The following is a 24,882-nucleotide window of genomic DNA, read 5'->3' as shown; positions in this document are numbered from 1 at the left end:
AGATGGCCCTGACAGTATCCTCAGCGGGTGTCATATAATGACTGTTACAGGCAGAGGACGCTCTCTTACATAGATGGCCCTGACAGTATCCTCAGCGGATGTCATATAATGACTGTTACAGGCAGAGGACGCTCTCTTACATAGATGGCCCTGACAGTATCCTCAGCGGATGTCATATAATGACTGTTACAGGCAGAGGACGCTCTCTTACATAGATGGCCCTGACAGTATCCTCAGCGGATGTCATATAATGACTGTTACAGGCAGAGGACGCTCTCTTACATAGATGGCCCTGACAGTATCCTCAGCGGATGTCATATAATGACTGTTACAGGCAGAGGACGCTCTCTTACATAGATGGCCCTGACAGTATCCTCAGCAGATGTCATATAATGACTGTTACAGGCAGAGGACGCTCTCTTACATAGATGGCCCTGACAGTATCCTCAGCGGATGTCATATAATGACTGTTACAGGCAGAGGACGCTCTCTTACATAGATGGCCCTGACAGTATCCTCAGCGGATGTCATATAATGACTGTTACAGGCAGAGGACGCTCTCTTACATAGATGGCCCTGACAGTATCCTCAGCGGATGTCATATAATGACTGTTACAGGCAGAGGACGCTCTCTTACATAGATGGCCCTGACAGTATCCTCAGCGGATGTCATATAATGACTGTTACAGGCAGAGGACGCTCTCTTACATAGATGGCCCTGACAGTATCCTCAGCAGATGTCATATAATGACTGTTACAGGCAGAGGACGCTCTCTTACATAGATGGCCCTGACAGTATCCTCAGCGGTGTCATATAATGACTGTTACAGGCAGAGGACGCTCTCTTACATAGATGGCCCTGACAGTATCCTCAGCAGATGTCATATAATGACTGTTACAGGCAGAGGACGCTCTCTTACATAGATGGCCCTGACAGTATCCTCAGCGGATGTCATATAATGACTGTTACAGGCAGAGGACGCTCTCTTACATAGATGGCCCTGACAGTATCCTCAGCGATGTCATATAATGACTGTTACAGGCAGAGGACGCTCTCTTACATAGATGGCCCTGACAGTATCCTCAGCGGATGTCATATAATGACTGTTACAGGCAGAGGACGCTCTTACATAGATGGCCCTGACAGTATCCTCAGATGTCATATAATGACTGTTACAGGCAGAGGACGCTCTCTTACATAGATGGCCCTGACAGTATCCTCAGCGGATGTCATATAATGACTGTTACAGGCAGAGGACGCTCTCTTACATAGATGGCCCTGACAGTATCCTCAGCGGATGTCATATAATGACTGTTACAGGCAGAGGACGCTCTCTTACATAGATGGCCCTGACAGTATCCTCAGCGGGTGTCATATAATGACTGTTACAGGCAGAGGACGCTCTCTTACATAGATGGCCCTGACAGTATCCTCAGCGGATGTCATATAATGACTGTTACAGGCAGAGGACGCTCTCTTACATAGATGGCCCTGACAGTATCCTCAGCGGATGTCATATAATGACTGTTACAGGCAGAGGACGCTCTCTTACATAGATGGCCCTGACAGTATCCTCAGCGGATGTCATATAATGACTGTTACAGGCAGAGGACGCTCTCTTACATAGATGGCCCTGACAGTATCCTCAGCGGATGTCATATAATGACTGTTACAGGCAGAGGACGCTCTCTTACATAGATGGCCCTGACAGTATCCTCAGCGGATGTCATATAATGACTGTTACAGGCAGAGGACGCTCTTACATAGATGGCCCTGACAGTATCCTCAGCGGATGTCATATAATGACTGTTACAGGCAGAGGACGCTCTCTTACATAGATGGCCCTGACAGTATCCTCAGCGGATGTCATATAATGACTGTTACAGGCAGAGGACGCTCTCTTACATAGATGGCCCTGACAGTATCCTCAGCGGGTGTCATATAATGACTGTTACAGGCAGAGGACGCTCTCTTACATAGATGGCCCTGACAGTATCCTCAGCGGATGTCATATAATGACTGTTACAGGCAGAGGACGCTCTCTTACATAGATGGCCCTGACAGTATCCTCAGCAGATGTCATATAATGACTGTTACAGGCAGAGGACGCTCTCTTACATAGATGGCCCTGACAGTATCCTCAGCGGATGTCATATAATGACTGTTACAGGCAGAGGACGCTCTCTTACATAGATGGCCCTGACAGTATCCTCAGATGTCATATAATGACTGTTACAGGCAGAGGACGCTCTCTTACATAGATGGCCCTGACAGTATCCTCAGCGGGTGTCATATAATGACTGTTACAGGCAGAGGACGCTCTCTTACATAGATGGCCCTGACAGTATCCTCAGCAGATGTCATATAATGACTGTTACAGGCAGAGGACGCTCTCTTACATAGATGGCCCTGACAGTATCCTCAGCGGATGTCATATAATGACTGTTACAGGCAGTGGACGCTCTCTTACATAGATGGCCCTGACAGTATCCTCAGCAGATGTCATATAATGACTGTTACAGGCAGAGGACGCTCTCTTACATAGATGGCCCTGACAGTATCCTCAGCGGGTGTCATATAATGACTGTTACAGGCAGAGGACGCTCTCTTACATAGATGGCCCTGACAGTATCCTCAGCGGATGTCATATAATGACTGTTACAGGCAGAGGACGCTCTTACATAGATGGCCCTGACAGTATCCTCAGCAGATGTCATATAATGACTGTTACAGGCAGAGGACGCTCTCTTACATAGATGGCCCTGACAGTATCCTCAGCGGATGTCATATAATGACTGTTACAGGCAGAGGACGCTCTCTTACATAGATGGCCCTGACAGTATCCTCAGCGGGTGTCATATAATGACTGTTACAGGCAGAGGACGCTCTCTTACATAGATGGCCCTGACAGTATCCTCAGCAGATGTCATATAATGACTGTTACAGGCAGAGGACGCTCTCTTACATAGATGGCCCTGACAGTATCCTCAGCGGATGTCATATAATGACTGTTACAGGCAGAGGACGCTCTCTTACATAGATGGCCCTGACAGTATCCTCAGCGGATGTCATATAATGACTGTTACAGGCAGAGGACGCTCTCTTACATAGATGGCCCTGACAGTATCCTCAGCGGGTGTCATATAATGACTGTTACAGGCAGAGGACGCTCTCTTACATAGATGGCCCTGACAGTATCCTCAGCAGATGTCATATAATGACTGTTACAGGCAGAGGACGCTCTCTTACATAGATGGCCCTGACAGTATCCTCAGCGGATGTCATATAATGACTGTTACAGGCAGAGGACGCTCTCTTACATAGATGGCCCTGACAGTATCCTCAGCGGGTGTCACATAATGACTGTTACAGGCAGAGGACGCTCTCTTACATAGATGGCCCTGACAGTATCCTCAGCGGATGTCATATAATGACTGTTACAGGCAGAGGACGCTCTCTTACATAGATGGCCCTGACAGTATCCTCAGCGGATGTCATATAATGACTGTTACAGGCAGAGGACGCTCTCTTACATAGATGGCCCTGACAGTATCCTCAGCGGATGTCATATAATGACTGTTACAGGCAGAGGACGCTCTCTTACATAGATGGCCCTGACAGTATCCTCAGGATGTCATATAATGACTGTTACAGGCAGAGGACGCTCTCTTACATAGATGGCCCTGACAGTATCCTCAGCGGGTGTCATATAATGACTGTTACAGGCAGAGGACGCTCTCTTACATAGATGGCCCTGACAGTATCCTCAGCGGGTGTCATATAATGACTGTTACAGGCAGAGGACGCTCTCTTACATAGATGGCCCTGACAGTATCCTCAGCGGATGTCATATAATGACTGTTACAGGCAGAGGACGCTCTCTTACATAGATGGCCCTGACAGTATCCTCAGCAGATGTCATATAATGACTGTTACAGGCAGAGGACGCTCTCTTACATAGATGGCCCTGACAGTATCCTCAGCAGATGTCATATAATGACTGTTACAGGCAGAGGACGCTCTCTTACATAGATGGCCCTGACAGTATCCTCAGATGTCATATAATGACTGTTACAGGCAGAGGACGCTCTCTTACATAGATGGCCCTGACAGTATCCTCAGCGGGTGTCATATAATGACTGTTACAGGCAGAGGACGCTCTCTTACATAGATGGCCCTGACAGTATCCTCAGGATGTCATATAATGACTGTTACAGGCAGAGGACGCTCTCTTACATAGATGGCCCTGACAGTATCCTCAGATGTCATATAATGACTGTTACAGGCAGAGGACGCTCTCTTACATAGATGGCCCTGACAGTATCCTCAGCGGGTGTCATATAATGACTGTTACAGGCAGAGGACGCTCTCTTACATAGATGGCCCTGACAGTATCCTCAGCGGGTGTCATATAATGACTGTTACAGGCAGAGGACGCTCTCTTACATAGATGGCCCTGACAGTATCCTCAGCGGATGTCATATAATGACTGTTACAGGCAGAGGACGCTCTCTTACATAGATGGCCCTGACAGTATCCTCAGCGGATGTCATATAATGACTGTTACAGGCAGAGGACGCTCTCTTACATAGATGGCCCTGACAGTATCCTCAGCGGATGTCATATAATGACTGTTACAGGCAGAGGACGCTCTCTTACATAGATGGCCCTGACAGTATCCTCAGCAGATGTCATATAATGACTGTTACAGGCAGAGGACGCTCTCTTACATAGATGGCCCTGACAGTATCCTCAGCGGGTGTCATATAATGACTGTTACAGGCAGAGGACGCTCTTACATAGATGGCCCTGACAGTATCCTCAGCGGATGTCATATAATGACTGTTACAGGCAGAGGACGCTCTCTTACATAGATGGCCCTGACAGTATCCTCAGCGGATGTCATATAATGACTGTTACAGGCAGAGGACGCTCTCTTACATAGATGGCCCTGACAGTATCCTCAGCGGATGTCATATAATGACTGTTACAGGCAGAGGACGCTCTTACATAGATGGCCCTGACAGTATCCTCAGATGTCATATAATGACTGTTACAGGCAGAGGACGCTCTCTTACATAGATGGCCCTGACAGTATCCTCAGATGTCATATAATGACTGTTACAGGCAGAGGACGCTCTTACATAGATGGCCCTGACAGTATCCTCAGATGTCATATAATGACTGTTACAGGCAGAGGACGCTCTCTTACATAGATGGCCCTGACAGTATCCTCAGATGTCATATAATGACTGTTACAGGCAGAGGACGCTCTTACATAGATGGCCCTGACAGTATCCTCAGCGGATGTCATATAATGACTGTTACAGGCAGAGGACGCTCTCTTACATAGATGGCCCTGACAGTATCCTCAGCGGATGTCATATAATGACTGTTACAGGCAGAGGACGCTCTTACATAGATGGCCCTGACAGTATCCTCAGATGTCATATAATGACTGTTACAGGCAGAGGACGCTCTCTTACATAGATGGCCCTGACAGTATCCTCAGATGTCATATAATGACTGTTACAGGCAGAGGACGCTCTCTTACATAGATGGCCCTGACAGTATCCTCAGCGGGTGTCATATAATGACTGTTACAGGCAGAGGACGCTCTCTTACATAGATGGCCCTGACAGTATCCTCAGATGTCATATAATGACTGTTACAGGCAGAGGACGCTCTCTTACATAGATGGTCAGGCACAGGACGCTCTCTTACATAGATGCTCTTCCAGATACGATAGATCTTGTCTAGTACTATAGTTTTCTCTGTTCTTTGCCCACTTTTAGATACGAACTAAAATACTTTGTTGTTTTCTTTCTTCTTAAAGTGTGAAAAAGTATGAACTTCAGCAAAACTTTTCCCGAACTCCATTTATAAATGACAGCGGTATTAGTATTCTAATAAACCCCGAGGGATGGAGGGAAGGAAGGCTGCAAGAAAAAACACTATTTATAACAAGAGAGAAGCATATGGCCCCTTCTCTGAGCGCTCTTAAGGTGTTTAAAAGGGAAAATGGAAACAGCTGGAGTCTTCGCACCATAGAACTGTTACTGAGGGAGCGAGTATACTGCATACAGCGAGAGGAAAACGCTGCCTACAATATGTGTATACGATATCTGGGATAGTTATTAGATAGATAGATATGAGATAGACAGATATGAGATCAATAGATAGATAGAAGATAGATAGAAGATAGATATGACATAGATAGATATGAGATAGATAGATATGAGATAGATAGATATGAGATAGATAGATATGAGTCAGATATGAGAGATATGAGATAGATAGATATGAGTCAGATATGAGATAGATAGATATGAGACAGATATGAGAGATATGAGATAGATAGATAGAAGATAGATAGAAGATAGATAGAAGATAGATAGATAGATAGATAGATATGAGATAGATAGATATGAGATAGATAGATATGAGATAGATAGATATGAGATAGATAGATAGATAGATATGAGATAGATAGATATGAGATAGATAGATATGAGATAGATAGATAGATAAATAGATAGATAGATATGAGGTAGACAGATATGAGATCGATAGATAGATAGAAGATAGATAGAAGATAGATATGAGATAGATAGATATGAGATAGATAGATATGAGTCAGATATGAGATAGATAGATATGAAACAGATATGAGAGATATGAGATAGATAGATAGAAGATAGATAGATAATAGATATGAGATAGATAGATATGAGATAGATAGATAGATAGATAGATAGATAGATAGGAGATAGATAGATATGAGTCAGATATGAGATAGATATGAGATAGATAGATATGAGACAGATATGAGAGATATGAGATAGATAGATAGAAGATAGATAGATAATAGATATGAGATAGATAGATAGATAGATAGATAGATAGATAGATAGATAGATATGAGATAGATAGATATGAGATAGATAGATATGAGATAGATAGATAGGTAGATAAATAGATAGATAGATAGATAGATAGATATGAGATAGATATAGATATGAGATAGATAGATAGATGTGAGAGAGATAGATGGATAGATAAATATGAGACAGGTAGATATCAGACAGATAGCTGGATATGAGATAGATAGATAAAATTTTGCAGAGGTTGTGACCACAACCAGGCCTGAAGGGGAAGAGGACCCATCTGGATTCCATGATGAGCTTTGCTTTCAACTGCTTCCAGGGCCTCAGGATGTGGAACCAGCTGAAAACTAAGGTTGTAGAGAAAGCCATCAGCTCTCTGTTCCACCACTTCCTTTGCTGGGAACTCGGAAGCATGGGACCACAAAATCATCCCAGACAGATGTCTGTCCAGCCTTTGTTTGAAGACTTCCATTGAAGGAGAGCTCCCCACCTCCCGTGGTAACCTGTTCCACTCATTGATCCCCCTCACTGTCTAATATCTAATCTGTAGCTCCTCCCTTTCAGTTTCATCCCATTGCTTCTAGTCTTTCCTTGTACAGATGAGAATAGGGCTGATCCCTCTGCACTGTGACAGCCCTTCAGATATTTGTAGACGGCTATTAAGTCTCCTCTCAGCCTTCTCTTCTGCTAAACATTCCCAGATCCTTTAACCGTTCCTCATAGGACATGATTTGCAGACCGCTCACCATCTTGGTAACTTTTCTCTGAACTTGCTCCAGTTTGTCTATGTCTTGTATAAAGTGGGGTGCCCAGAACTGGACCCAGTATTCCAGATGAGGTCTGACTAAGGAAGAGTAGAGGGGGATAATGACCTCACGTGATCTAGACTCTATGCTTCTCTTAATACTTCCTAGGAAGCAACAGAGCAAATAGCGAAGGGGTTAGGGACTGGGGGGCGTGAGGGCAAGAAAGGGTTAATAGAAGAAGCGACCAGGGAGGAGGGACTTACAGTAGAGGATGTAGGGAGAGGAAGAGGAGGAGTCAGCAGTCCATGGGGAGAAGAAGAAGAGAGAAGACGTGTCTGGACGCAAGACTGAAAGAACATTATGGAGCAATTAATGCAGCAGATTAAGGAAACAGTGGCCAGCCAAGGACCCCAATGGCTGCTGCAGATGGCCGCTGAAGTGGGGGCCGCGTCGCCGAGGGAAGCCGGGGCAGAGAGGAACCCTCCGGAGCCGGATGCCAACCTAGAGCCCCGCGGAAGACCCATCAGAAGAAGGCTCCCCCCTGCCAGGCTGAGCCCTAGCCCAGCCGCGAAGAAGGGGGGCAGAAGGAGCAGTCCAGGAGGGAAGAGATCCGGCGAGAGTGGTGTGGCGCGGTCGCAGCGCAGGAGGAAGAGCCGCAGTCTGGGCGCACTTGGAAGCGGCGCTGAAGCTTTGCCCATGGAAGATCAGGGACTTACCGGGACTGCACGGGCGGAGGTCGGAGGTGGTAAGTCCAGCGCGGGAGGGGGGTTCCCCGTGGCTGTCCGACGAGCTGTAGAGGGAGAGCCGGAACAGCCCTCGTGCGGCACAGGCGGAGGGATCTGCGAGCACGATATAGTCCCAGCGCAGGAAAAGACTTATGCCGCGGGAGCAGCGGGGGCTGCGGGAGCGAGTCCCCCTACAGCCCGGAGCGGGACAATGCTCCGGACTTCCTCCAAAGGAGCAGAAAGGCCAGCGGAGGTGCGGTAAAAAGCACCCGGCCAGCGGTTAGGAGCAGGAGGGGCAGGGTGGAGGGAGGAGGGGGAGGGAAAGGGAAAGCAGTGCAGGAAGCAGCAGCAGCATGGCGCCGGCTATACAGGGGGCTTTCCCCCATCTCACCACGGGACAAAACGTCCCGTGCCGCAGCGGCTGCCAGCAGGCGGTGCATGGAGCGCGCAGCAGAGGGAGCAGCTAGGGGTTTATATGGGGGGGGGGGGGCATGCGAGGTTTAACGAATTAGCAGGCATTTCTCCTCGCACGGATACTAGGGGGCATGACTCAGGGCACAGGGCGCACGCAAGGGGTGAGCGAGGGTTGGCAGTTCACAGCGCAGCAGGCAAGAGAAGGGCAAGAAGGGATACGCAATCCAGTTCGTCGTCGCCAGTTTCAGGCAATGAATGCGCCAGCTGCAGGAGAGCCCCTTCCGTGGGGCAACGCGAGTGTGCAGAAGCGGGGCAACACAGCAGCGGGCGTAGCAGCCAAGTGGTAGAGGCTTGGGCTCCGCGGTCCAATTTACGTGTCCCGGCTTCTTCCGCAGATATTAGGCGAGCCCGCCATAGCGGCAGGCAACGCGAGGCGGTTGCGGCCTGGGGGCTTCAGGCGTGCGGAGCCCAGGAAACCGTGGAGTCGCCCACAGCAGGGCTCCGGCACGACACACAGCCCAGAGTCCTATGGTTCACAGAGCGAGACCACCCGCCCCCATTTATCCCTTGGCAGGGCCGGAGGACAACAGAGCAGGTGAGTCAGCATGTGGTAGAGTGTGGGGCGGTTCATCGCCCGGTGGTGTTAACGATTTTATGGTAGCGCTCAAAGCGCTGGTAAAACAATTTGATCAAAAAGGACTACCAGTGTCCTGTGCGCATCCAGGAAGCCGTGGTTCGCCTGAGGTTGGTTTGTTGGCTCACGCACCCGGGTCTTCGCCTACGGGGGTGAGCGGGGCAAGTGAAGAGCTTGGCAAAGATGGTTTGAGGTTTGCGGATTTTTTATTTTGTGGCGTGGCCCCGTTGGGTGTGGGCCTCGCGGATGATGTGGTGGAAAAAATAAAGAGTGGACACAGTGGACAAGGAACGTTTTTCGGAACGGAGCGGGGAGAAAAAAAACAAAATTGCGAAAACGTTTAGTAATTGGTTGCAAGCAATCTTGACCCTGGCACATGTGGTATGCCAGCAGCATCCGCAAAAAGGTCCGGAGCTGTTGGTGTACATTAATACCATCCATAGCGCCTACAAGCTGCATGGAGGTTCAGCTTGGTGGCGCTATGACGAGGATTTTCGTTGACGTATTTCGGGAGTAAAGAATGTCAGTTGGGCTACGAAGGCGACTGACGCTTGGATTCAGCTAATCCTGGCGCAGAAGCCGCCCAAACCGTTTTTTCCAGGAACCACCACAGGAGCCAACACTGGGCAACAGGCACCTGTGGTGCGCAAGCCCTCGGGTTCCTGCTGGGCGTTCAATGAAGGCCACTGCCTTTTCCTTGCCTCATGCAAATTCCGGCATGAGTGTTCCTTTTGTGGAGGAACACATGCAGCAGTGCACTGCTTTAGACGACAAAGGACGACGACAGTCCCTGGCGTGCCCGCGGCTGGGAACAACCCCAGTGAGCGTCCGGTACCTGGATTGGTGGTTCGCCAGGTACCACAGGAGGCAAATCTGCTTAAAGCGGGTTTCACCTCAGGCTTCGTCATTCCCCATGTCCCGGGTTCGGCACTTACGCTTAGCCGCAACTTAAAATCCGCGCGCGACAACAAGGAGTTGGTGATGGATAAGCTGCTAAAGGAAGTAGAGCTGGGTCGCATGGCGGGTCCTTTTCTGGAGCCGCCGTTCAAGAATTTGCGAGTTTCTCCTTTGGGCTTGGTTCCAAAGAGGGAAACAGGCAAGTTTCGGCTTATCCACCATTTGTCTTTTCCAACGCGCGGGATTTAAAAAGAACAAACGGCGGTGTCGTACAGTCTTTCGATAGGGCGATATACTTAGTCCGGCAGGCGGGCCCCGGAGCCCTTCTGGCAAAGGCGGATATTGAATCCGCCTTTCGTCTGCTCCCGGTGCACCCTGACTGTTTCCATTTACTGGGTTGTGGTGTTGACGGTTTATATTTCGTGGATTTGTGTCTACCGATGGGTTGCTCTATCTCGTGCTACTATTTCGAAGTTTTCAGTTCCTTTTTGGAATGGATGCTTAGATTTGAGACGGGCATCTCATCGGCACTACATTACTTAGACGATTTTTTGTTTGTCGGGCCGTCGGATTCAAAAGTGTGCGGTTTTCTACTCTCGTCGTTTCAGGCGCTGATGGAGAAAGCGGGCGTCCCGCTGTCGCGTGACAAAACGGTCGGTCCTTCGTCGTGCCTCACCTTCTTGGACATAGAAATAGACACGCCCGAGATGGTTTTCTGGCTACCGGAAGATAAAGTGGCGAGGCTGCGGCAAACGGTAAAAATGGTTGGCGTTTCGCGCAAGGCTACACTGCACCAGTTTCAAGTGTTGATCGGTTTGCTAAATTTTGCTTGTCGGGTCATTCCCATGGGCCGCCCATTTGCTAGGCGTTTGTCGTTGGCAACAACGGGGGTTAGAGAAAAGCACCATTTCGTCAGAGTGACGAAAGGAATCCGGGCGGACCTACACGTATGGCAGATCTTTCTCCAGACTTTTAACGGTCAGGTGATTTGCCAATCGGGAGAAGTGGCGAACGAGAATCTGTGCCTTTTTGCAGACGCGTCGGGCTCTTGGGGCTTCAGAGTTATATTGGGAAACAGTTGGTGCAGCGCCCCATGGCCAGCGGAGTGGGTGTCAAGACGGTGGGTGAAGATCATTGCACTGTTGGAAATTTTTCCTCTGATGGTGGCCATGGAGATCTGGGGACCAGTGTTGGAGAATACAAATATCTGTTTCTGGTCGGATAATCAGACGGTGGTCAGAGCGGTAAACAAGCAGTCGTCTGCATCGTTACTGGTCTTGGCGGTGCTTCGCCACTTGGTCTTAAGAGGTTTGCAATATAACATTAAGTTGAAGGCAAGACATGTGCCAGGTATCTTCAATAGAACTGCTGACGCTCTTTCTCGTTTCCAGATGGAGAGTTTCAGGGAGCTGCACCCGACGGCGGAGGTCGAAGGGGTATGTTGCCCGGCTCTCTTGTGGGAGATAGTAGAAGACAGCTCCTAATTCTGATTCACAATTCAGTGGCGGAATCAACGTGGAAGCGGTACAATAATATTTGGAGCGCATGGATAGCGGCAGCAGGGGGCCAATTTCCCGACGGAGAGCAGGCTAGATCGGTGACACTGAATACGTTAACGGAGATGCGTAAGCGGGGCGCATCGGCGGATGCGGCGCGGAAGCACCTGACGGCAATCGCCTTTTTGCTTAGATTACACGGCGCACGCGATGTAACCAAAGCTTTCGTCTTTGGTCAGATAATTAAGGGTTGGAGAAAAGAGAAGTCGTCAAGACGACAGGAGACCGATAACTTTTGAATTACTTGGCGCAATGCTAGAAGTACTGGAGTCGGTTTGCAGCCACGAACAGGAGGTGGCGTTGTTTCGGGCAGCTTTTTCGCTCTCTTTTTTCGCAGCGCTGAGGCTTGGGGAGCTAGTATCCCCATGCAGGAGGAGACAGGGCGGTCTGTTTTTCGCGGACATCACGTGTAGTGAGCAAGATTTAAAGCTATGTATCAGGAAGTCCAAAACGGACGTCTATGGCGCAGGCGAATGGCTGCGAATAGCAGCCCTGGGATCCAGATGGTGCCCGGTAGTCTTATTAAGAGAGTTCATGGCAACACATAGAGGATCGGGACCGCTCTTTGCGCACGCGTCAGGTTCCCCGTTGACGAAATTCCAGTTTGGGGCAGTCATGCGCGCATGCTTGTCTAAGTTAGGCTTTGAACCAAGTGAGTTCGGCACTCACTCCTTTAGAATCGGCGCAGCGACGTCGGCTTTTGCTTGCGCCTTAAAAGGGGAAGAGGTGAAGAGGGTCGGCCGATGGAGGTCGGAGGCGTACAGGTCGTACGTCCGACCAGATCTGAGAGTGTTATGATAACCCCGTAGCAAATGGGGATTGTGTGGCGTGTCGGTGCTTTCTTTTGTTTTCCTTTTACAGAATCGGGCTGGACAGTTTGGGTGGTCGGTCATTTGTATGTCTATTGGGCCGAAAAACGAGCGGGGTCCAGGCCCATTGGTGCGAACCTAGGAATACAGGACGCCCAAGTGAGATGGCATGGCATCAGGGGTCTGCAATGGGCCAGGCTGCTCCACAAAGTCTTATGCATCAGCAGGTGGTCCCCCGAAAAGGTGGTGCTAGTTATTCATGCCGGAGGAAACGATTTAGGAAGGGTGAAGGTAGCGGAGTTAACAGCAATAATGAAGGAGGATATGGTTCGTTTTAAAAAGTTTTTTAAAAAAGTTATATTAGTGTGGTCTGATATTGTTGCGAGGAGATTTTGGAGGGAAGCCAGGGATGCAGAAGCCATCGAGAAGGTGAGGAGAAGCATCAATTTTAAAATGTCTAAATTCGTAAGATCGCTAGGTGGCGTAGCTATCAGGCATTGGGAGTTAGGAGGGAGCCGGGGATGATGAGGTGCGACGCCGTGCACCTCAGCAATATAGGGATGGATACATTCCTTTCAGGGCTGCAGGACGGAGTCGAGGCGGCGCTGTCGCTGGCATGTGGGGGCGGAGTGCAGTGTAGGTTTACGCTGCATCCTTCTTGGCGGTAGAAATTGGACTTTCCATGCCAGCTGGGGAAGGAAGGCGTTTACAGGCCATTATGGGTTTTCTCACGCTTGTTTACCATTATTGGACTATCAGTGAGTTTAACAAGACGTTTGTAGGCATGGGAAGAAATAGGAGTGAAAGTTAAATGTTTGGTTATATATAAAAATTTAAAATAAAGCTGTGGCCTTCCCACAAAATTAATGCCAGCAACTTTTATGGTTTTGTCATTATTATTGGGGGAGCGAGTTAAAGGGATAGGGAAGTCCCCCCAGTCTAGGAAGCAACGGAGCAAATAGCGAAGGAGCTAGGGACTGGGGGGCGTGAGGGCAAGAAAGGGTTAATAGAAGAAGCGACCAGGGAGGAGGGACTTACAGTAGAGGATGTAGGGAGAGGAAGAGGAGGAGTCGGCAGTCCACGAGGAGAAGAAGAAGAGAGAAGACGCCCGCCCGCCCTCTGAGCTGGGGGAAGGGGGGGGTTCAGTTGAAAGCTGAGTGGCTTGTCAGTAGGGTTATTGAAGTCGTCCCAGCTGTTGGCGGTAGAAATTGGACTTTCCATGCCAGCTGGGGAAGGAAGGCGTTTACAGGCCATTATGGGTTTTCTCACGCTTGTTTACCATTATTGGACTATCAGTGAGTTTAACAAGACGTTTGTAGGCATGGGAAGAAATAGGAGTGAAAGCTAAATGTTCGGTTATATATAGAAATCTAAAATAAAGCTGTGGCCTTCCCACAAAATTTATGCCAGCAACTTTTATGGGCTTGTCATTATTATTGGGGGAGCGAGTTAAAGGGATAGGGAAGTCCCCCCAGTCCAGAATTGTTTTTGCTCTTTTGGCTGCTGCATCACATTGTTGACTCATGTTCAGTCTATGATTTATTAGTATACCCAAGTCTTTTTCACATTTGCTGCTCCAATTCCTCCCAATCTGATTGTTTTTTCCATTTTTCTTGCCCAGATGTAGGACTTTGCATTTCTCCTTGTTAAATACCATTCTGTTAGTCGCCGACCACTGGGCAAGCTTTTCTAGATCTTTTTGAATCCTCTCTCTCTTCCCTAGTGTTAGCTATCCCTCCTAGCTTTGTGTCGTTGGTAAATTTGATCAGTTTCCCACAATTCCCTCCTCCAGATCATTTATAACAATGTTGACCAACACTGGGCCCAGGACAGAGCCTTGTGGTCCCCACTTGCCACATTCTCCCAATTGGATGTGCAACTCAACAGACGTGGGTCTATTTTCAGCCTTACATACGATTTTATTGTGGGGGACCTAAAGGAGGCAGAATTAATAATTGAGTGGCACTATCACTTCATCGGGTGTGTAAGCGAGGGTATTGTTACTGTGTTCATTACTGTGGGGGCACTATTACTGTCAGGGGGACTTTTTTAGAGGGGGTTTTTATACAGAGGTGAGGATATGCCAAAAAAAAGGAAGAAGTCAGAAACAAATTCCACAGAGACAAGTTGTGGCTGAAAAAAGTCATCATGCTGGTCTGGCCGGATGGAGAAGAAAACAAAGTAAAGGACTCTGATCAGAGGAGACGTCACCTGGGAGTTCTTGGAATTAGCTGTACTATAATTTCTTATAAGTTATGCATATATAGCATTTTCTGATGGCGGAGGCAGTGCCGCTGTGACCTGTACATCCAGGTGACAACCTGGGGAGCAGGTCCAAATTAACATGACTCTAAGTGACTCTTGGGGATAACCTGCAAAACAAAATCCCTTATGTGTGAACTGAGTTCTGAAAACCCTAATCACATGTATTGTATGATGCTACAGGTCTGCACTGAACATCCAGAATAGATCTGCAATATGTGGGCATCACCGTAGCAGTGCATCACCTCCACCCGATGAATGGCAGCCCACTGGGATGGGTGGTAAGTCCTGTGGGTTACACTGGATTACAGTATATACACTCCTGATGTAATATTTCAGTCTCCTAATACCCCAGCTGTGTAATAGTGGAATGAGATACATACGTGTTTGGCAGCTATTCTTGATGAGCCAACGATCTGACCGCTGCTGTCCAGCACATCAATGCCTTCTGCCAGCTCACCGTGCCTCATTAAGACCACATTGCAAATATTGGCACTGGCTGCAGAGAGGAAACAGAAAACCACAAAGTGTCAAAGTGCAACAAGAGGAAGAACCAAAGAAAGGATAGATAGATAGATAGATAGATAGATAGATAGATAGATAGATAGATAGGAGATAGATAGATAGGAGATAGATAGATAGGAGATAGATAGATATGAGATAGATAGATAGGAGATAGATAGATAGGAGATAGATAGATAGGAGATAGATAGATAGGAGATAGATAGATAGATAGATAGATAGATAGATAGATAGATAGATAGATAGATAGATAGATAGATAGGAGATAGATAGATAGGAGATAGATAGATAGGAGATAGATAGATAGGAGATAGATAGATATGAGATAGATAGATATGAGATAGATAGATAGATATGAGATAGATAGATAGATAGGAGATAGATAGATAGATAGGAGATAGATAGGAGATAGATAGATAGATAGATAGATAGATAGATAGATAGATAGATAGATAGATAGATAGATAGGAGATAGATAGATAGATAGATAGATAGATAGATAGATAGATAGATAGATAGATAGGAGATAGATAGATAGATAGATAGATAGATAGATATGAGAGAGAGAGAGATATGAGATAGATAGATAGATATGAGATAGATAGATATGAGATAGATAGATAGATAGATAGATAGATAGATAGATAGATAGATAGATAGATATGAGATAGATAGATAGATAGATATGAGATAGATAGATAGATATGAGAGAGAGAGAGATATGAGATAGATAGATAGATAGATAGATAGATAGATAGATAGATAGATAGATAGATAGGGGATAGATAGATATGAGATAGAGAGATAGATAGATAGATAGATAGATAGATAGATAGGGGATAGATAGATATGAGCTAGATAGAAAGATATGAGATAGATAGATATGAGCTAGATAGAAAGATATGAGATAGATAGATAGATAGGAGATAGATAGATAGATAGATATAAGAAAGATAAATAGAAAGATAGAAGATGGATAGATATGAGATAGATAGACAGACAGACAGACAGACAGACGAGATGAGCGAGCACCAAAATGCTCGGGTGCTCGTTTCTCGAGTCGAACTTTCCGCGATGCTCGAGAGCTTGTTTCGAGTAATGAACCCCATTGAAGTCAATGGGCGACTCGAGCATTTTTGTATGGGACCGATGCTCTGCATAGGTCATGACTTGTGATATTCTGGAAAACATCCGAAATCCATGGAAACACCACAGAAATGGATAGAGTAGGGCAGGGGCAACATGCAGGGCTGCATCTCAGGCTCCCAGGTGCCACTATTAAGCCACAATAGGGGCAAGAGTCTCACCCCCCTAACAATTTTTACTTGGTCAAACCCTCATTAGCAAGGCAGACCTTAGCTAAGCATCACACTACCTGCAACCAAGAACAATCACTGCCTGCGGGTGACACCGCTGCCTCTTCTCCTGGGTGACATGCTGGCACTGCTGTCCAACCCCCCCCCCCCCCCCCCTCGCATGACCTTGCGTCCACAGCGCACCCAAAAGTTTCCCTGCGCAGCCTTCAGCTGCCCTCATGCCACACGCTGGCCTCATAGCCACACCACCCTCATGTCTATTTATAAGTGCGTCTGCCATGAGGAGGAACCGGGAAGCACACACTGCAGAGGGTTGGCAGGGCCAGGCAGCGACCCTCTTTGAAAGTGTGAGCGATAGTCCACAATGCTGTTGAGAATGGATGATAAATTGACGTACGATCATCATTCCAATCCCGTGCCACCTCCGTCACAAAATTGTCAGGAGACGCAAACGTGGGCATAAAGGGGACTCTGGTGCCAGCACTTCTACACATCTCCACAATGCAGCAATACTCTGTGTGAGAAGCCCAGGGTCAGGCTCGGTCCCAGCAAACACCTTGTGTGGCCTAAGGTGCTGCGCGTTACATAGCAATGAGGAATCCATGTGTCCACACACTACTGATTCTGTTTGGGTGTGGGATACCTCATCGACACAGCAAGGGGAAAGCCATCTGCACTCTGCCCCCTACCCAAGTTAGTCAGTGTCTTTGTGCCAGACAGGTAAAACACCGCTATGGGAAGTCTGTGTGCACCCACAGCATGGGTGGGTCCGAGGAACCCCAAGACATGAACCATGAAGAAATCACAGTGCCCAAATATGGCAGACTTTCAGTGCGCCAAAGACATAGGCCTTTGCACAAACCCTCAGCAATCGTGGGCATAGAGCGGACTCCAATGCTACTGCAGCTGTGAACGTCTCATTAATGCAGTTACGGTTGCTTTCACCGCTCCAAAGACTGCATTAACCAGGAAGAAGTTCCACAGGCCCAACTTGGCCCAGTTGCCTTTCCCCCAGGACATAGGCCTCTGCCCACACCCTCAACAATCGCGGGCATGAAGCGGACTCCAATGTTACTGCAGCTGTGAACGTCTCATTAGTTCAGTATCGCTCCTCTTGTTTGGCCCAAACCAGTGCCGCGGATAACTGTGGTAACACGAGAGAAAATACCTGTTGGCCTCGGCCCACATTTCTGCCCTAGTCAGTCAGGGTATTTGTGCCAGATAGGTAGAACATCGTGATGGGAAGACTTAGTGCACCCACAGTATAGACAGACCCCTGTAATATTCCCGTAGCAAAAGGTATAAGCAGACCCCAGTTACATTTATGTGGCAGAAGTATAGGCAGACCCTTGTAACATTTCTGTAGTAACAGTATAGGCAGACCCCAGTAACATTGCTGTAGCTGAAATACTCTGCAGTGGCCCCGGTAATATTACAGTACTGTTTAGCGGTGAGACCGCTGTCTAATACACTGCAGACACAGAACGGTATAAATAAGTTTGTTGGCAGCTGCAGGCCAGGAATCATGTGCGTGCAGTTTCACGGTAAGAGCGGTATTTTACCTCACACTCCAGCCAGAAAAAAAAAATGACGAAAGGCTGCAAACAGGCTCGGCTGCGTAATACAAATATGGTAGGCAGCACTACTACTCCCAGCCAGCCACAAGAAAAATGCACACGGTGAGATGTAGCCCTAAGAAGGACCGTTGGGGTTCTTGAAGACAGCACCTCTGCTAACACTTTCCTTATATCAGCAGCAGCACTTTCCCTATACTCTGTATAATAGACTGCAGACTGAGAACGCTATAGCTGTAATGGCCTGCAGAGCCCGAGATGGAAAAAAATGGTGCACTACTGCTCCCAGCCAGCCACAACAGTAATGCACACGGTCAGAAGTAGCCCTAAGAAGGACCTTTGGGGTTCTTGAAGACTGGATCCTACACTAACACTTTCCCTATATCAGCAGCAGCACTCTCCCTAATCTCTCCCAGTGTGTGTCTGTGGCGAGCCGCGGGCAGGACGGCTTTAAGTACTCGGGGGTCACTTGATCTCGCCAGCCACTCACTGCAGGGGGGTGGTATAGGCCTGACACGTCACAGGAGGAAGTGGTAATGCCTTCCCTGCATGTCTATTGGCTAGAAAATGGCGCTAAACATGCAGGGAAGGAAATGGAATTGACTCGAGTACCACGTGGTGCTCGTCTCGAGTAACAAGCATCTCGAGTACCTAATGCTCGAACCAGCATCAAGCTCGAACGAGTGTGCTCGCTCATCTGTAATAGATAGATATGAGATAGATAAATAGATACATATTTACATATGAAATAGATAGATAGAAGATAGATAGATAGATAGATAGATAGATAGATATGAGATAGATAGATAGATAGATAGATAGATAGATAGATAGATAGATAGGAGATAGATAGATATGAGATAGATAGATAGATATGAGATAGATAGAGAGATAGATAGATAGATAGATAGATAGATAGGAGATAGATGGATAGATAGATAGATAGATAGATAGATAGAAGATAGATAGGAGATAGATAGATATGAGATAGATAGATAGATAGATATGAGATAGATAGATAGGAGATAGATAGATAGATAGATAGATAGATAGATAGATAGATAGATAGATAGATAGGAGATAGATAGATAGATAGATAGATAGATAGATAGATAGATAGATAGGAGATAGATAGATAGATAGATAGGAGATAGATAGATAGATAGATAGATAGATAGGAGATAGATATGAGATAAATAGATAGACGATAAATGAGATAGATAGATATGAGATACATATGAAATTCCATGAGATTTCCTCAGCGGAAAGGCAGCTATAAAGCGCAGGTTTGAGGTGGCTCGTCCGCCGATATTCTAGATAGATAGATAGATATGAGATAGATAGGAGATAGATAGATAGCTATGAGATAGATGAGATACATCAATAAATAGATAGATAGTTATGAGATAGATAGATATCAGACAGATAAATAGGTAGAAGATAGATAGATTTGTGATAGATAGATAGATTTGTGATAGATAGATATAAGATAGATAGATAAATAGATAGATATGAGATAAATAGATAGATATGAGATAGATAGATAGATAGATAGATAGGAGATAGATAGATAGATAGATAGATAGATAGATAGATAGATAGATAGGAGATAGATAGATAGATAGATAGATAGATAGATAGATAGATAGGAGATAGATAGATAGATAGATAGGAGATAGATAGATAGATATGAGATAGATATGAGATTTAGATAAGAGAAATAGATGATAGTTAAATGCATAAATAATTAGATAGGAGATAGATAAATAGATAGAAGACAGATATGAGATAAATAGATAGACGATAGATGAGATAGATAGATAGATAGATAGATAGATAGAAGATTGATAGAAGATTGATATGAAATTTCATGAGATTTCCTCAGCGGAAAGCCAGCTATAAAGCCTGTGCCGTTTGGTGCGGGTTTGAGGTGGCTCGTCCGCCGGTATTCTACATAGATAGATAGATAGATAGATAGATATAAGATAGATAGATAGATAGATATGAGATACATAAATAGATAGATAGACATGAGATACATAAATAGATAGATAGACATGAGATAGATAGACATGAGATAGATAGATAGGAGATAGATAGATAGATAGATAGATAGATAGATAGATAGATAGATAGATAGATAGATAAAAGATAGCTATGAGATAGATATGAGATAGATAGAAGATAGATAGATAGTTGGGAGATAGATAGATAGATAGATATATAGATAGAAGATAGATAGATAGAAGATAGATATGGGATAGATAGATAGAAGATAGATATGACATATAAAAATAGATAGAAGATAGATGAGATAGATTTGTGATAGATAGATAGATAGATAGATAGATAGATAGATAGATAGATAGATATGAGACAGACAGATAGGAGATAGATAGATATGAGATACATAAATAGATAGATATGAGATAGGTAGATAGACATGAGATAGATAAATGGATAGACGATAGATACATAGATAGAAGCTATATATATATATATATATATATATATATATATATATATATATATGAGATAGATAGCTAGCTATGAGATAGATAGATAAATAGAAGATATATATGAGATAGACATATAGATAGATGGATAGATAGGAGATAGATAGATATATAGATAGATGGATAGATAGATATGAGATAGATAGATAGAGAGATAGATAGATGGATAGATAAAAGATACATAAATAGAAGATAAATATATATATAGAAGATAAGAAGATAGATAGATTTTGAGGTACATAAATAGATAGAAGATAGATAGAAGATAGATAGAAGATACAGTAGATAGATATGAGAGAGATAGATAGATAAATAGATATGAGATACATTGATAGATAGATAGACATGAGATAGATAAATAGATAGAAGATAGATAGATATGAGATAGATAAACAGAAGATAGATGAGATAGATATGAGATAGATAGATAGATAGATAGAAGATAGATATGAGATAGATAGATATGAGATAGATAAATAAATAGAAGATAGATAGATCTATATGAGATAGATAAATAGGTAGAAGATAAATAGATATGAGATAGATAGATAGATATGAGATAGATAAATAGGTAGAAGATAAATAGATATACAGATATATATTAGATAGACAGACATGAGATAGATAAATAGATTAAAGATAGATAGATATGAGGTACATAAATAGATAGAAGATAGATAGATATTAGATAGATGGATAGATAGACATGAGATAGATATGAGATAGAAGATAGATAGATATTAGATAGATGGATAGATAGATAGACATGAGATAGATAGATAATGAGATAGACAGATATGAGATAGATAGATATGAGATAGATAGTAAGATATGAGATAGATAGATAGATAAGAGATAGATAATGAGATAGATAGATAAGAGATAGATAATGAGATAGATAGATAAGAGATAGATAGGAGATAGATAGATAGATAGATAGATAGATAGATAGATATGAGATAGATAGATAGATAGATAGATAGATAGATAGATAGATAGATAGATAGATAGATAGATAGATAGATAGATAGATAGGGGATAGATAGATATGAGATAGATAGATAGATAGATAGATAGATAGATAGATAGATAGATAGATAGATAGATAGATAGATAGGGGATAGATAGATATGAGATAGATAGATAGATAGATAGATAGATAGATAGATAGATAGATAGATAGATAGGGGATAGATAGATATGAGATAGCTCGTCCGCCGGTATTCTGCTACTGGAATCTCTCCCCATAGAGAGCAGAGCCCGCAGCGGAAACGTCGATATAATGCACATGTGGCAGATTTGAATTCCGTGCCACATGTCAGTTTCCGCGTTCCTTGTCCACAGCGGATTTTTGCTGCTTATGCTTGGGCTTCAGAATGCATGCAGAATTTACTTATGGAAAGTCTACTGCAAAACCGCCCCGTGTGAACCCAGCCCGAGGGGGGAAAATAAATAACACGTGGCTGCATAAATGTACAGGCCTGAAGGGTTTGGGCCAAAATGGGCTGATATTTGGAACTTTTCATAATCCCCTTCCCTTGACTAAAGCCGCAGCAGCAGAAGAGCCCTTACATAATGCTGCCCCCCCCCCCCCATCGTCACTGCAGTCTGGGGGTCTTCGGGTGATGGCAGGGCAGGCCTTCACCAAACATCCCTTCTGGGATTATGGACAGCAAGTTCCCTCTCTGCCTCATCAGACAGAACACGTCCCCCTCAGACAGGATGGAGGTTCTGGTAGAACATGGCTGGGCTTGGAAGTTCTTGTTAGAGAAGACCTCCATGTTGCCCCCTCCCCTGCAGCCCAGACATATGAAGAACACGAGAGACTGTTGTCACATGACTACACAACCAGGACTGCCGGAAACTCCTGCAGCTCCTTTATTGTTCTTGTCGGCCTCCAGGAAAAAAAACTCTCCTCTTTTCTTTTCATCCGTTTCTGAGGGCCGTCCAGTTCTTGGTGATGTCACTGTTGGGCCATTAATCCCTTTTTTTGCTGACAGTCTCCTCTGTGCCCTATGGTATATGTAATGCCTTGGAGATGTTTTTTGGACCCCTTCTTGCTGACGGTCTCCCCTGTGCCCCATGGTACATGTAATGCCTTGGAGATGTTTTTTGGACCCCTTCTTGCTGACGGTCTCCCCTGTGCCCCATGGTATATGTAATGCCTTGGAGATGTTTTGGCCCCTTTTTGCTGACAGTCTCTTCTGTGCCCCATGGTATATGTAATGCCTTTGAGATGTTTCGGCCCCCTTTTTGCTGAGTCTCCCATGTGCCCCATGGTATATGTAATGCCTTTGAGATGTTTTGGCCCCCTTCTTGCTGACAGTCTCCTCTGTGCCCCATGGTACATGTAATGCTTTGGAGATGTTTTGGCCCCCTTTTTGCTGACAGTCTCCCCGTGCCCCATGGTATATGTAATGCCTTGGAGATGTTTTGGTCCCCTTCTTGCTGACAGTCTCCCATGTTCCCCATGGTACATGTAATGCCTTGGAGATGTTTTGGCCCCTTTTTGCTGACAGTCTCCCCGTGCCCCATGGTATATGTAATGCCTTTGAGATGTTTTGGCCCTCTTCTTGCTGACAGTCTCCTCTGTGCCCCATGGTACATGTAATGCTTTGGAGATGTTTTGGCCCCCTTCTTGCTGACAGTCTCCTCTGTGCCCCATGGTACATGTAATGCTTTGGAGATGTTTTGGCCCCCTTCTTGCTGACAGTCTTCCATGTGCCCCATGGTATATGTAATGCCTTGGAGATGTTTTGGTCCCCTTCTTGCTGACAGTCTCCCATGTGCCCCATGGTACATGTAATGCTTTGGAGATGTTTTGGCCCCCTTCTTGCTGACAGTCTCCCATGTGCCTCATGGTACATGTAATTCTTTGGAGATGTTTTGGCCCCCTTCTTGCTGAAAGTCTCCCATGTGCCCCATGGTACATGTAATGCCTTGTAGATGTTTTGGCCCCCTTCTTGCTGACAGTCCCCCCTGTGCCCCATGGTACATGTAATGCCTGGGAGATGTTTTGGACCCCTTCTTGCTGACGGTTTCCCCTGTGCCCCATGTTACATGTAATGCCTTGGAGATGTTTTGGCCCCCTTCTTGCTGACAGTCCCCCCTGTGCCCCATGTTACATGTAATGCCTTGGAGATGTTTTGGCCCCCTTCTTGCTGACAGTCCCCCCTGTGCCCCATGTTACATGTAATGCCTTGGAGATGTTTTGGACCCCTTCTTGCTGACAGTCTCCCATGTGCCCCATGGTACATGTAATGCCTTGGAGATGTTTTGGACCCCTTCTTGCTGACGGTCTCCCCTGTGCCCCATGGTACATGTAATGCCTTGGAGATGTTTTGGACCCCTTCTTGCTGACAGTCCCCCCTGTGCCCCATGTTACATGTAATGCCTTGGAGATGTTTTGGACCCCTTCTTGCTGACAGTCTCCCATGTGCCCCATGGTACATGTAATGCCTTGGAGATGTTTTGGACCCCTTCTTGCTGACGGTCTCCCCTGTGCCCCATGGTACATGTAATGCCTTGGAGATGTTTTGGACCCCTTCTTGCTGACGGTCTCCCCTGTGCCCCATGGTACATGTAATGCCTTGGAGATGTTTTGGACCCCTTCTTGCTGACGGTCTCCCCTGTGCCCCATGGTACATGTAATGCCCTGGAGATGTCTTGACCCCTTCTTGCTGACGGTCTCCCCTGTGCCCCATGGTACATGTAATGCCTTGGAGATGTTTTGGACCCCTTCTTGCTGACGGTCTCCCCTGTGCCCCATGATACATGTAATGCCCTGGAGATGTCTTGACCCCCTCCTTCTGATTGACACCTTCCAACAATCAGATCCCTCTGATAGGCTGTAACATCTTTACTGACCAACTAAGGCTTCCTGCACACGGGCGGAAATTACGCGGCAGGATTTGGCGCAGACATTCTGCCCACGCCCGCTACCACAGGATTGCATTATCTAATGCAGACGGCCGCGATCTGACCGTGTGAAATCTCGCGCGGAACACAAATCATGGCAGGTCC

At 45.8% G+C, this 24,882-nt stretch overlaps 1 protein-coding gene across 3 annotated transcripts in view; it reads right to left on the bottom strand.

The window, feature by feature from the left end:
• SFXN5 (sideroflexin 5) overlaps window positions 1-24,882 on the bottom strand; it is a 425,941-nt gene that overhangs the window by 248,505 nt on the left and 152,554 nt on the right. For all 3 annotated transcript variants that reach the window (XR_010785791.1, XR_010785792.1, XM_066572844.1), the window contains exon 11: window positions 15,315-15,430. Coding sequence is in view for 1 of the 3 variants with exons in the window: in XM_066572844.1 (XP_066428941.1) it covers window positions 15,315-15,430 (116 nt within the window). In the remaining 2 variants the exon portion in view is untranslated. The remainder of the gene's footprint in view (window positions 1-15,314; window positions 15,431-24,882) is intronic.

Source organism: Eleutherodactylus coqui, chromosome 7 (assembly GCF_035609145.1).
Source record: "Eleutherodactylus coqui strain aEleCoq1 chromosome 7, aEleCoq1.hap1, whole genome shotgun sequence".
In the NCBI taxonomy this organism is placed as follows: Eukaryota; Metazoa; Chordata; class Amphibia; order Anura; family Eleutherodactylidae; genus Eleutherodactylus; species Eleutherodactylus coqui.
This window is presented reverse-complemented; position numbering and strand designations above follow the sequence as displayed.